At 27.6% G+C, this 13,991-nt stretch overlaps 4 protein-coding genes across 21 annotated transcripts in view; 3 read left to right on the forward strand and 1 right to left on the reverse strand.

Annotated features, from left to right (window-relative positions):
- The first annotated feature begins 292 nt into the window (after nucleotides 1-292).
- LOC127066724 (transcription elongation factor S-II-like) lies at nucleotides 293-2,060 on the forward strand. Of its 3 annotated transcripts, none has more exons than XM_051000780.1 (4): nucleotides 293-472; nucleotides 876-1,053; nucleotides 1,153-1,508; nucleotides 1,580-2,060. In XM_051000780.1, exons 1-4 carry the CDS (start codon nucleotides 404-406, stop codon nucleotides 1,913-1,915), a joined length of 939 nt encoding a protein of 312 aa, XP_050856737.1. In that variant the 5' UTR covers nucleotides 293-403; the 3' UTR covers nucleotides 1,916-2,060. The 3 variants fall into 3 exon arrangements, with proteins under 3 accessions (XP_050856737.1, XP_050856738.1, XP_050856739.1); XM_051000781.1 differs by having other exon boundaries at nucleotides 315-480; XM_051000782.1 differs by lacking the exon at nucleotides 293-472 and having other exon boundaries at nucleotides 912-1,053; nucleotides 1,136-1,508.
- Nucleotides 2,061-2,525: 465 nt separating this feature from the next.
- On the forward strand, nucleotides 2,526-9,117 carry LOC127067206 (run domain Beclin-1-interacting and cysteine-rich domain-containing protein). The gene is made up of 8 exons (XM_051001875.1): nucleotides 2,526-3,126; nucleotides 3,247-3,398; nucleotides 3,475-3,658; nucleotides 3,736-5,333; nucleotides 5,416-5,598; nucleotides 5,678-5,860; nucleotides 5,971-6,124; nucleotides 6,285-9,117. Exons 1-8 carry the CDS (start codon nucleotides 2,947-2,949, stop codon nucleotides 6,483-6,485), a joined length of 2,835 nt encoding a protein of 944 aa, XP_050857832.1. The 5' UTR covers nucleotides 2,526-2,946; the 3' UTR covers nucleotides 6,486-9,117.
- On the reverse strand, nucleotides 7,743-13,640 carry LOC127067207 (G2/mitotic-specific cyclin-B3). Of its 6 annotated transcripts, none has more exons than XM_051001880.1 (7): nucleotides 13,492-13,640; nucleotides 11,242-11,502; nucleotides 10,846-11,175; nucleotides 10,250-10,723; nucleotides 9,977-10,132; nucleotides 9,617-9,897; nucleotides 7,743-9,475 (listed from the first exon to the last, which is right to left on the reverse strand). In XM_051001880.1, the coding sequence occupies exons 2-7, from the start codon at nucleotides 11,458-11,460 to the stop codon at nucleotides 9,424-9,426; spliced, it is 1,512 nt and encodes a 503-aa protein (XP_050857837.1). In that variant the 5' UTR covers nucleotides 11,461-11,502; nucleotides 13,492-13,640; the 3' UTR covers nucleotides 7,743-9,423. The 6 variants fall into 6 exon arrangements, with proteins under 6 accessions (XP_050857837.1, XP_050857839.1, XP_050857838.1 ...); XM_051001882.1 differs by having other exon boundaries at nucleotides 11,242-11,656; nucleotides 13,492-13,616; XM_051001881.1 differs by lacking the exon at nucleotides 13,492-13,640 and adding an exon at nucleotides 12,284-12,651 and having other exon boundaries at nucleotides 11,242-11,479.
- Nucleotides 13,594-13,991, forward strand: part of LOC127067205 (uncharacterized) — a 188,026-nt gene continuing 187,628 nt past the window's right edge. For all 11 annotated transcript variants that reach the window (XR_007782575.1, XR_007782574.1, XM_051001871.1 and 8 more), the window contains exon 1: nucleotides 13,594-13,740. Coding sequence is in view for 9 of the 11 variants with exons in the window: in XM_051001871.1 (XP_050857828.1) it covers nucleotides 13,651-13,740 (90 nt within the window). In the remaining 2 variants the exon portion in view is untranslated. The remainder of the gene's footprint in view (nucleotides 13,741-13,991) is intronic.

A 13,991-nucleotide genomic window follows, 5' to 3' on the forward strand; every position in this document is an offset into this window, starting at 1 on the left:
CAAAGTATTTGATTGGTTCAGAAAAATTAATGCTAACCAACCAAGCTTGGTTAACTTTAATTAACGATTGACAGTATAGCAAATAGCTAAATTTTTAACTATATGTTGTTCTTAATTCATATTTTCGTAATATCAATAACCATATAAAAAATTTTATTTTACTTTGTTCTTCGTACTCTGTTGGCTGCCATTAGATGCATAATCGCCGTATGATTGGTCAATTGTATCTATGCGACCTCTGTTGGTGACTCATCTATTCCTGACGCCTTAATATTCCACTACGTTTTCCTTTACATTTGTGATACATGGTTAAACTGCATCTACGGCCGTTACGGTTTTGTTGTTCGGTCACTGTTTTGTGTATTTATATTAATTTTTAAGAAAAAACTAGTCCATTTTAACAATGAGTGCAGAAGAAGAGGTTTTACGAATTCAAAAGAAATTAAACAAAATGTCAAGTGGTGACGGGACGGTGAGTAAGTGAGTAAAATTAACCTAGTTGCATATCGCTTGAACATGTCGAAGTATTAGATCAAGGAAGATAGCATTTCAGGAATAGAAGGTCCAGTCTCTTGAGATTCGTTAATTAAATAAATTATTGAAATATAAAGAATTTACAAATAAACAAATTTATTATAATTCATAGAACATAATAAAGTTAATCATAGTGCATGTTTCAAGTATAACATCAAAAGTGTTTGATATCGTTTAATTTGATTTTTGAAAATATTGAAGAGATAATCTTGAATGTCCAAAATTTATTATTTTGTGAAATATATGATACTCTGAAGAAGTATTAAACGATAAGTATTACAAATTTCTATAATTAAAAATATTTTAGTTGCTTTTGAGTGCTTTTCTTTTTTTCCTTTCAGGGTCAAGAACAAGCATTGGAGTTACTTAAAATTTTACAGAAACTTCCTGTTGACTTAGAACTTTTAACAAAGACAAGAATTGGAATGACTGTAAATGCTTTAAGAAAATCAAGCAGAGATGAAGAAGTAATCTCATTATCAAAAACACTTATCAAGAATTGGAAAAAGTTTTTATCAGGTAAGTAAGTCATATATAGTTGTAAAAAAAAAAGTATGATTATACAGAAAATTATATTTTACATGTTTTATTTCATAATTAGTTTCAACTTTATTTCAGGGTCCAATAAAGATAAAGATTCTACTACTTCAAGTAGCTCAAAGAAAAGGGAAGAAAAATCAGAAAAAAATAAAGATGATGCAGATCAAAAGAAAGACAAAGATACAATGGATGGAAGTGATGTTAAAATGAAGGAAGAAAAGCCTAATAAAGATCTTCAAAGAAAACAAGCTTCGTTTCCTGCTCCGACTACAACAGATGCTGTAAGATTAAAATGTAGAGAATTATTAGCTGCAGCTTTAAGAGTGGATGGAAAAACAATTGACGGTTGTGCTAGCCCAGAAGAACTAGCAGAACAATTAGAGGAAGCAATTTATGCAGAATTTAAAAATACTGATAATAGATACAAAAATAGGGTAAATAATCAATTAAAATACAATAAATTTTATTTATAAATCGTGCTTATACATCTTATATTATTTTATAGGTACGCAGTCGAGTTGCTAACTTACGTGACGTTAAAAATCCTAATCTAAGAACTAATTTTCTTGTTGGTGCTATTACTCCAGCACGATTAGCTGTTATGACAGCTGAGGAAATGGCAAGTGATGAAATAAAACAATTACGGGAACAGTTTAAAAAGGAAGCAATTAATGATGCTCAACTTGCTACTGTACAAGGCACTAAAACTGATTTATTAAAATGTGGCAAATGCAAAAAACGCAATTGTACCTATAATCAAGTACAAACACGATCTGCTGACGAACCTATGACTACTTTTGTGTTGTGCAACGAATGTGGAAATCGATGGAAATTCTGCTAATTATTCTCATCGCTTTCGTGATTTCTTTATCATTGTCATACGTGAAAAATGTACTTCAATGGAAATGTATCTATAAATTGGTATTTGTTTGGCTTATGCCAATGAGCCATCATTAAAAAATATATAAACACTACGAATCTTAAAATGTACATTGATTATCTTATTAGTACTACATCTTCATTAAGTTAGAATATCTATTCTGATGTATATATTAAGAACAGAATGTATTTAATCAATGTACTTTATAGCACTTAAATTGAGACTGTCATTAATTTTTTTGAATTTGATGGATTAAGTAAATATCTTAGAGATTTTAAATGAATGAAAATTATTGATCCTCCCTAATTTGGTGAACTTTTTATAATAACTTTTAATATAATTCATGTTTTATTATTTATTTTTAAATCTATGATTTGTGTATAAATTGTAGCCTTTTTTTACACTTTCAACAAAATACAAGTGATTAGTGTGTATTAGTAGAAATATTGCACATAGTACGTGCATCAAAATAGTATCATCTGTGAATCACTGCGCCATCTGACTTTATAGATATAGAATTAAAAACATAGATAGATTTTTATTTGGTAACTTACAGATATTAACCTAATTATGGCCGAATAGTGCGCAGACGCATCATAGTCATATGATAAAAGAGGAACTTGAAGGTCTAGTAGGACAACATTATTCTAACCTTATTTAAATTAGCAGTAATTGGCATGTGATCATAGATGATGGATGTTGTCAATAATAATGAAATAATTTTTGCATTTTCGTCTATATTTCTACAAAGAGAAGCTGATTTATATATTTTAAAATATGAAAATACTTGAATACGTACTAACTAAATAGATTAAAACGTCATGAAGATATTGGATAACATATATTGTCACAAGCAATATTATTCAACATTTATAATGTCATCAGATATACTGTCATTTGAACTATAACATTGTCTTATTTTCTCGATCTTTTCTATACTCGATAAATAAATTAATTTATTTATAGCAATATATTTTCTTATAATCAGAAAAATGTGTGAAGACATACATGTTAAAGAACAATGGCAACTTCTGCAGAACCTTAGATCTACTGTAGAAGGATTACTGATTGATGGTATAGCAAATGTATGGAATGTTTATGGTGGTTTAAATCGATTGCATAATGCGATGGAACAAATCTTTAAACATGGTTGTCGTATATTCAATTCTAATGTAAGTAAAAGATATATATTTTCAAGAAATAAAATATCTTTCCATTAATATATTATAAAATTGTAATTTAAATTTTTATTAAAATAAATTATTAGTATTGATAATAGTTAAAATTTAAAGGGTGAACCAGATTGTTGGATTTTTATTCAAGGATTAAATTGGCTTCAACCATCGTTAGTATTATCACCTATTATAGCTGAAAATGAAGATTATTTTTCTAATTTACCTGCAAGAATAGTTTCTCAAAAGGATATGTTATGGTTATACAAAAGGTAAAGACAAATTAAAAAAAAAAAAAAAAACTGATTTCTAATCATTAGGAAATAAAGATCAGGAATATATTGACAGCTTGGAAAGCCACAACCTATCTCATAAACTATCCTGGCTTTTGTCTGATAAGGAACATTTACTTTCTTGTCTTGAACCATGGGCTTTTTTATGTCAAGAAAATTTGGCTGAGGCTACACTCATATGTTTAAAAGCTGTGGAAAGAAATCAACTTGTACTTCTTACAGAGATTGATCCATGTTTAGTAAGTTATTATTCGATTGTAGAATATATATATATATAATTCTTTGCAATAAATTTATTTAATTTAAATATTTACAGTTTCAACCAAACTGGATTTCTTCTAACTTAAGTCCTAAAAGACATAAACGTTCCTCATCATATCCTGTCAACTTTTGTTCTGCAACTGTAGGTATATTGAGAGAAAGAAAAGTACATATTCAAACACACAGTCAGTTAGAACCATTCAAAATACCATGCACAAGTAAAAGTGTTAAAAACATTGCTTCTGAACGTAACCAAGATAGTATTAATAAAAATAATGTAAATAAGATGGACAAAATAAATGATATATCTTTAAAAACATGGAACAGTCTTCCAACATTAGATGACTCTTATAAGAGTTCTTCAGAAAATTCAATTATTTTGAACTCTACTGAAAATACTTACGTGCACAAAACTGTTAGAATTCAAACACCTCCTGTTGAATTGTCAAAAATAATTCAGATAAATTACTCAGATGTAAAACAATCAACAAAATCTATGGGTGAAAAAGTAGCAACAAAATTAAAGACTTCCTCAAGAAAAATTAGGAACAAAGTAAAATTGGCGCATGATAAACGAATGTTAAACACATATAGTGGAAGTTCAAATACTTTAAATTATGAAGATTCAGTAAGAGCAGCAATTGAAGAATGTTGTATTTCGTCGAAAAATACAGATAGAGTACATTTAAAGGAATCTGCGACTAATTCAAATGGTATAAAAATTGATCAAAAATTAAAAAAGAAAACTGCTTTTTTGCCAGGATCTGCACCTGAATTTTCTAATTCATGGTCAGTAGAAATTGAAGGACAAAAGGACATTAGAACACCAAAGAAAAGTTTTATGGAGGATGGTGGGAGTAGTGTCCAACCTATGGCTACAGGATATTTTCCCCGACCTATAGAAGGACAAAGCTTGACAAGTTTTTTGTCTTCTGCACAATTTTCTAAATCTAATGCTGAATTAGATAGAGAAAATGCACATTTTAGTATTTCTGAAGCTATGATAGCCGCTATTGAACAAATAAAATGTAACAGACAATGGTGTCTTGTAGAAGAAACTGTTGAAGATAGTGATGAAGAAATTAATAATCTTAAACAAAGAATACGAATTAGACGACGTCAACGCCAAGAAGAACGATATAGAGAAAGAACATGGAATCGTGATTTATTCAGTGATGGAAAGACTGACACAACTACTACTGATCAAAGTGTGAGTCCCTTATCAACCTCCTCTAATAGTCCATCTGATAGTATTTCAACAGATGATATAGAAGATATAGAAGTAGATAATGTGAATATGACAAAATTAAAAAATTCTGGAATATCTGCATCTATGGCTTCACTATATTCTGATGCTGATTTGCATCAATTTAAGCAAGGTTTAGAATCATCACAAAATGGATGTATTATATCTGCAGAAGGTGTAGCATTATCGCTTATTAGTAGATTTAGTGAGAAACAGCTCCCACGAGCAAGTGAATTACAATGGCTTGTTTCTGAAAAAGATGCTCCACAACGATTATTACCATTGCCAAAAAGCTGGCCTGTTAGTCCAAATGAAGTTGAAACAGAGGAATCTATTCCATTACGTGGAACTATAGAATGGGCTCCACCTAGACCACAGATTATATTTACTCCACATCCTCCACCTATGTAAGCAGCCTCTAAAATCACCTTCTACAAATAACACGATTATAAGATTATTTATAATGACTTTATCAATCTGTTTTCATAGGAGACGAACTTTAATAGCTAAACAGAATTATAGATGTGCAGGTTGTGGTATGAAAGTTGCAGTCAAATATGCTAACAAGTTTCGATATTGCGAGTATTTGGGTAGATATTTTTGTACTGGTTGTCATACAAATCAAGTAACTCTAATACCTGGAAAAATTTTATCTAAATGGGATTTTAATAGGTATTTTAAAATACTTATTCCAATATATTCTATATTAGAATGTATTAAAATGTATTAAATTCATTTATACCATTTTAAGGTATCCTGTGTCTAACTTTTCATATAGATTGTTAGACCAAATGATGCTTGATCCATTGTTCCAAATACAGGATTTAAATGCTTCATTGTACAGACGTATAAAACAGTTAGAAAGAACAAGAATACTTCGTACAAAGTTATTTTTCCTGAAAGATTTTTTGTATACTTGCCGTTTTGCAGTAAAGTATGTTTCTTTTATTATTGTTGACTTTAAATGATTATTTACAGTTATTTGTTAATACATTTTTGATTGATAACACATATTTCTAACATATTCTTTTTAATCCTTTAAAGTGTTCAAGATATTTTAAAGAAAGAGTCAGATTATATAATAAATGATCCACATGTGTACTCCATACAGGATCTGATGTATGTTAAACTTGGTATATTACCGATGCAGTTACAAGAATTAATCGAAATGTGTAATGCACATGTTGCTTCTTGTGAAGTATGAAATATTTTGTTTAAACATTATACATATATATGTACAAACATATGTGTGTGTTTAAAGTTACATCATACATTTATATTATATTTTATTATTACATAATTAACATAATCGCGTGGTTTTTTTGTCATTAAGTTGCATTACTCAATTTGTATTTTAGTTATGTCAAGCAAGGGGATTCATATGTGAAGTATGTTATTCTAAAGACGTGATATTTCCATGGGAATTGTCTAAAATTACTCGATGTGAAACTTGTGGAGCTTGCTTTCATAATGAATGTAAACAAACTTCAAATGAACTAGAATGTAAGAGATGTAATCGTTTGCAAGCTAGACGAGTATCTAGACAAGAAGCACTTTGACAAAAGGTAAGGATATCTTCTACTATAGAAACACCAATTAAATTAGAATGTAAACGATAAATTTTTGAAAGTTTTTAAATTATATGTAAATTAAATTTGATATTATTTATAATTGATTTGTATGTACATTCTTCTTTTCCTTATTTGGGAGAATTTTTAATATTATTAAAGGATAAAAATTATAAATATTAATTTTTCTGTAATTATGATTGATAATGTTTGGTATGTTCCAATTCTCAGAATCAGCACATAGAAATTTTTTGGTTCCTTTAAATTATTAGCTATTTATTTAATATTAATATAATGTGCATAAATAATAGTGATGTAGAGTATTTGAATATTACTAATAACAATATTATAAATACTATCCATACCTATATCTAATATTATAACATACATTATGGTTAGTACTTAGAATGTATCTTAATTTCAATAGAATTGTTTTATTTGTCAGTTATTATTGTAACAATATTTTGTGATTAATGATATACTGATAAATAAAACAGATTGTATATTAAGAGCACATTTTAAATGCATACCATTAGGTATGGTAAGACTGACAAAATTGTGATATTCAATACTAATTTTCTCAATTATATATCTTTTATTTAATAAATACATTTTAAGAAAAGATATATATCTTTTTGCTAGCAATTGTTACCGCAATACGAAAAAAGAAAAATATGATAAACATATTCTATCAAAAAATGTTATTTAAGCAAGAGACATTTAAAAATGTTTAAAAATACCAAATAATTTAAAACATAGAATAAATATTTCCAAGAAAATATTATATACAAGCTAGTTAAAAAAAGGTATATTTTGTAGATAATATGTACAGGGATAAATATGATAAAACTTGTATTTAGTTACTTAGTATCATAAGATATGCTTATAGTTAAAAAATAATCAGTAATATTAGTTGTGTATGCCAGAACAAATAATATCATAAAAGTATCTATTTTTATCTCAAGAGTATGTTATCACATATTTATTAAAATTGTTAGAATAAAAATAATTTGTAATGAAAAAAAAAGAACTTCTAAATGTTATTATACATTCTTTGTAAATTATTATAATTTCAAATTTGTTATTATATATATATATTAAGGATTGACTAATAATAATTAATTGAAAGCATGACATTATAATATTAGATTAAAAAAGCATTTACACGAACATTATGTATTGTCCATTATCATATTTTAATTTTCACCTAACAAATATTCATGCAGCTTACCAATAAACTCAATAAAATAACAATCATCACATGGTTTTATTATTTATAATAGTTGACACACTTATAAAATCATAGTCACTTACATATTTGATAGAAAATATATATTTACACCACCTAATTTCAATAAGTTCCATAACTGCACATTAGATCTCTTATTAACTTTTACATTAAAAAATTTCTTCTAGTTTTGACCTATCCCTTATGAGCATATGTACATATTGGTCACAATAATCAGTATGTACAATTATATATGTGAATTTGACATACATTTAGCAAAAAATCTTCCGTTGCTAATACACAATATAATTTAACTTGGTGTTAGTATACAAGTTATATTGCTATACAAAAATGACTGCAATGTGCAATTAACACGCAAAAATTTGTGACGTTTGTTTTAAATGTTGATATCACAGGTGGTATTTTATATTATTATAGTGTTATTTTATAAGAAAGTTTGAATGTAAGTGTAACTATAATTTTTTATATATTATAATTAATTTTGTTTTGTGATAATTTTCAATATATTATAATTAATTTTGTTTTGTTATGCTTTGGAATGCTTCAAAAGCTGGATGTACAAGATTAACCACATATTATATATATAACAAATTAATTTGTATACAAACATTGATATACTGCAAAGACTATATTCAATTTGACGGTATATATCTGAATATAAATAAAATATATGAGTTTCTTTTTATATCATTGTGAAATTTGTTTTTTATTGTGAAAACATTCATTATCTGTAAAAATCTGATTCCACAATATTTTGTTGAACCTTACAACGAACGTACCATAATATTTTTTTCGTTTTTTAGAACTTCTAAAAGTAAAAGCATGCTATAAATTTTTTCTTATCTACAATATTTATCAAATTCAGTCATTATACATTTAAAAAGTAAAATACTATGGAATCGTTGCGCACATTCTGTATAAACAGTGGACAATTTGATAAATATTTGTTTACCAACATTCTGTTACTTTTATCAGTCTATATAAGATGTAATAGTGCATAACAATGCGCCACACTTTTAATACACTAAGAGTACCCTGACATATTCTAAGAACACTACATAATTTTTTAATGTAGTATTATATGTGTACATATAAATTCATATAAAAGTAATTCACAAATTACAGCAATGTAAATGGGTCTGTTGTAGTACAATGTATATCATATAAAAAAAGAAAAAAAAAAAAAAAAATAAATAAAATGTATTATATCTCAACTTTCATATTTTAAATACTTTTAAATCATTGTCTCGAAGTATAAAAGTGTGACGCTAAAATATATTTTGTTAACAAAAATCGTAAAATAGATCGTAATATAGAGCAATAGAGAAAATATTGATATGTATAAATAATAATAATAAAAAAAAAAAAAAAGAATAACTAAATATTGTGTACACTTTTTGAAGGTGGTTATGCAAAGCTCTAATAGAGCTTCAATGTCATTCAATATACTTCATCTAAATATTTTACGATAGTAATTACAATTACTTCAAAATATTTTCATTTTTCCTATTCATTAAACAAACTGTGCTTATCCGTGTATCACGATCTGCATATTGATGCTTGTGACTGTTTTTATCAAGTCTTAGCTAATGCATAGATTAACCAATAATGATAGTAAAATCTATGCATTAAAATAATTATACAAGCATCTATCTACATTTAAATGCTTATTTAAAGTATTTAAATATCTAGAGTATCTTTTAATGGCAGTTTTGCTACTTCGAAGAATATCCTAAAAAGTAAGTAACGTTTGATTTACTAGGTAGATGTTTTTATGTAGTTGCTTCTTGCATATTTTAAAAGAATCTTGTTATAAAAAAAAAATATATATATATATGTAATATAATTTATGGTATTAAAAGTATCTACTTACTTATGACTGTATTTATTGCGAATTGTTACTAATGCTTCTTTATGTTTCCTATGTAGTCCTTCATTTAAAACACGAACAATATCTCTTATATCATCAACGTTATAACCACTGTAATACTCTAAAGTCGGGGTCCATCCACCTAAATCTTTCATTTGAAGTGCAAGAAGAAGAGCAGATGCTGCCATTTTACTATCACTATAGGTAATGGTTGTATAATCCATCAATGAATATTCCAAAATATATCGAGCCAGAGTTAATGTTGGCATTGATACTTTTGCACACTACATGTAAATAAAATTCTATTAATATATGATTGATTATTATAAAAAATAATCTCAATTATAAAATAAAAAGATTTACCCTAGCATATCGCCTAAGAAATCTGTATGAAAGAGGTATACCCAAATCGAAATCTATTACTTTCAAAACATTTATTTCCATTTTGATAAGTTCTCTCTGTGTATAAGCACCATCACATATATACAAGAAATCTTCAACCATTGGAGGTATCCTTTCCTAATTAAATAAACATACATAAAAATTATATCAAAGTATGTAACATATGATTATACTTCCCCCCCCCCCAAAAAAAAACGTAAAAGAAAATATTTGGAAATTATAAATTTTACTTACATCATATTTACTGGCTATAAAAAGACTCGAAGCACCTAATAGCTGCAGAGTGTCTGTACCAACTGTGACTTTTGTTAAGTAGAGATCAACTAATTTCACAGCCAAGTATAAAGTTTCATGGTTGAGTTCAAAAGATTCTTGTACTTCAACCATCCAATCTACTAATAGAGATCGCATCCAACGTGAAAGACACACTTGTTTGTCCATATAATCTCCAACAGGAAATAAACATTCTCTTTCCTTTAAATAATTAAAAATGTCCATAGCATACTCTGATACTTGGAATGGATCTAACCAATTTTCCGCATCAAAATCCCATTGGACACCTTCAGGCAATACTTTCTCAGGTACAGCATCTAAATTATTAGTAACACATGTTTTTTCTTCTTCTCTACCTGATGTAGTATCGTCAATTTGTAGTGTTTCTTTTTTTTCGTTTTTCTCATTATTTTCATTTTTCTCGTTATTTTCAGCCTAAATATATATTTATTTTAAACTTATATATACAGTTATATACATATATTATCTAGAGTACAATCTTATATTAATATATCATATGCATATCAAAATTATAATTATCATTAAGAGACACTTACCTTGTTATTTTCTCTCTCAAATTTTTTTATATTATTATCCGATACATCTTCCAATGCACTCCAATACAACGAACTATCTTCAGATTTCTCTGAATCTAAACTACATTTAACAGTTTCAGTTTTATTACTTTTCAACTTTTCTTCTTCATGCTTAATCGCTTTGACACGTTGTATTGGCTTTGACTTTGGTACTGCAGTATCTGGTTTTGGAACTATTTTCTCTGTTACCTTATTTGAATTAATTTGAATAATTGTTTTGGTCTTTGTAGCAATCTTCTTAACTACTTTCTTTGGTTCTTGTTGTTGAGTTCCAAATGGTTTCCCAATAGCCTAGAAAAAAGAATAATAAAATAATTTGTATTTTAAAAAGATTCCTATTAAATACAAAACACTTACATTTGTAATATTTCCCAAAGCAGATCTTTTAACAGTTTTTTCCTTTAATGGTGATGCGTCTGCTTTTCTTTTACTACGAAGATCTTTGTTTAAAAGTGGTTGTTTGAGTAACGCATTATTGACAAGTAAACTCTGACTTCGTGTAGAAATTCTTTTTCTTAACGGTACAGTAACACCATTTGATTTGGCTTGTCCAATTGATAATTTGGGTGGTACCATTTTTCTTAATACAGTTCAACTTAAAAATTTGTTTATTAATTACTAGAAAAAAAAAAAGAAAGAAAAGAAAAAAGATAGGTAGTATAAAAATTTGGACTAGTTTAAACAGACGCGCGCGCGCGCGCGCAGGCACACACACGGACACATACATACATACATACACACTTTTTCAAATACTTGTACATTTGCAGCAAACCTGAAAAAGAATTTGTAGATTTCATAAATAAATATCAATAATAAATGATCACAGAAAAAAATATTGTCGATTCTAATTTCGAGATTTATATCTCATAATTATACTTTTCTCTTTCTTCCGAAATATTCATCAAGCAAAGAAAACAGTGCGTCTACGAAATGAGTAGTTAGCTGACAAGCAACGTATCTCATATTATTTCTTTAAATCAGATTTTGTTATCAATGAATAATAAAAATCGAACGATTACTTTTTTCCATGTACTAAAAGATTGTATTACTTTTTGTGATAAATTGATCGAACAATTTAATTTTTTCAGAGCTAGTAATAAACTTCGCAAGTGTAAAGATGAAGTTGGAAAACGCGGGAATAAAAGGAATAATTATATTTCACGATAAATCGAAGGGTATTGATATTTGATTAAATTTATAAATCATTGAGAATACATTTTATTCGAATACTTTACCAGTAAAGTATAACATAAAATAAAGAAAATTAAAATTCTTAGAAACAATCACAGAAGCCACCATTCCGTACACAAAAAAACATTCGACGATTAGAATATAAATGAATATAGTTATTTTCGTTGAAATATAATGTTGAGATAAAAAGTACACAGAAAAAAGTTACCTGAGAAAACAATTATTTGTGAATATATATAAAGCTTGAAAATGGATGAATTTTCACATTTATAAATTTTCTATACGACCAGAACGTTACTACACGACCCATTCGTTTCGATAGAGCAACTGAAGTTGACGCTGCTTCAAAACAGTTCAAAATATCACGGTTAGTGTACGCATATGTTAGGATTGGTCACTCTACATTTCAGTAGACCAATCAAAACGCGAGTTTACTGCTCGATATGCCATCTATCAAAGAAACATGATTTCTTGATTTCTTTGAGTTAAACAAACTTTTCTTTCTCTTTCTATTTCTTTGCATTATCTACGACTTTCTTTAGTTTATCGCTTTCTTTGAATTTTATAAATCGTGTGAATCTAGTTTTCAAAATATTCTTGTAAACGAATGTTTGATAATTATAACTTTTTTTATAAGGATAAAAGAAAAGATATTAGTAAGTTATATAATTATATAATTATACATAGTTAGTAAGTATTATAATTCTGTAAAGTAGCCGAGAGAGTATTCGAATTACGTAGATCGTTCTTATATTTTTTCTTTCTTTTCTTTTTTCTTTTTTTATCGAGAACGCAATTGAAGAGAATTGTGAATCGAAGAAACACTTTATAAAGTATTAGTCAAAGATTAGAAAAAATAATAGTTGAATGATGTCATTAATATATTGTTTACAAGATTATATATATCCAGAGTTCACGTTTGAATGTAACATTTTTTAGTGATATAAGTTTTCTCTTTTATCTGACATTTATGTCTATAGCGTTTCAAGGTTGGTGACATTGTGAGAAAGTATAATGAACGAAGAAAAAAAGAAAAGTATGTGGTACCAAACATAAATTTGAAACTCTATTGGAAATAATGAAGAATACAAACACATCGTCGTTCCATATGCATTTCTTTAAGCACTTTATTTAAAATAATTCGATGCATTCAGACGCACGTTCACGATACAAGCAAATGAATAAAGAGATTCGGTAACGCATCGTTTTTACATTCAACTCTTCGTTACAATCTAATTTTTCTTTTTATTCACCTTTGATCTTAGATTTATTCATACGTCACAAAAGTTACCGATCGCGTTAAAAAACAACTTATACATATATAGGACGTAGTGTTCATTAGTTAAGTTTCTTAACCTAAAAATTACCATTATCGAAAATTTGCAATAAAAATTTATTATGTATATGCATACATACGTGAAATTTAATCTTTCTTTCGTGCATAGAACGCCAAAGTGCGAGGAAGAGGAAAAGAGCTCGTAATTGTTAGTTGTTTTTTCGACGCTGCTGTTGTATCTTCGCGCATTTTGTTATGCGCTTCCAAACGTTGCTTTGTAACACGTATCGAGCATCAAAATGCAAGAACGATTCTTAGTGCGTTATATTAAAATCGATAACTGTTTCGCCTATGTCTCGGATGTCTGGCTACGTAAGCAAGGAACGAAGGTTAGTGTTTTCTATCTTTCTTTTTTTTTTTTTTCATTAAATTATATGCTACCATACAGGCTACTATATCAAGTAGTATAAACTCTGAGAAATGCCAATTCTACAAATTATAACCGATTGATATTAGGGTTATCATCTTTTTCATTACTGTCGCTAGATGACAGGGCTGTTGGTTTCTATATTTCTGATCTTACCGACTGTACGATGTCGATAATTTTATTTGTTTTTTATTAATTAGATATATTAATGAT

Source organism: Vespula vulgaris, chromosome 10 (assembly GCF_905475345.1).
Source record: "Vespula vulgaris chromosome 10, iyVesVulg1.1, whole genome shotgun sequence".
In the NCBI taxonomy this organism is placed as follows: Eukaryota; Metazoa; Arthropoda; class Insecta; order Hymenoptera; family Vespidae; genus Vespula; species Vespula vulgaris.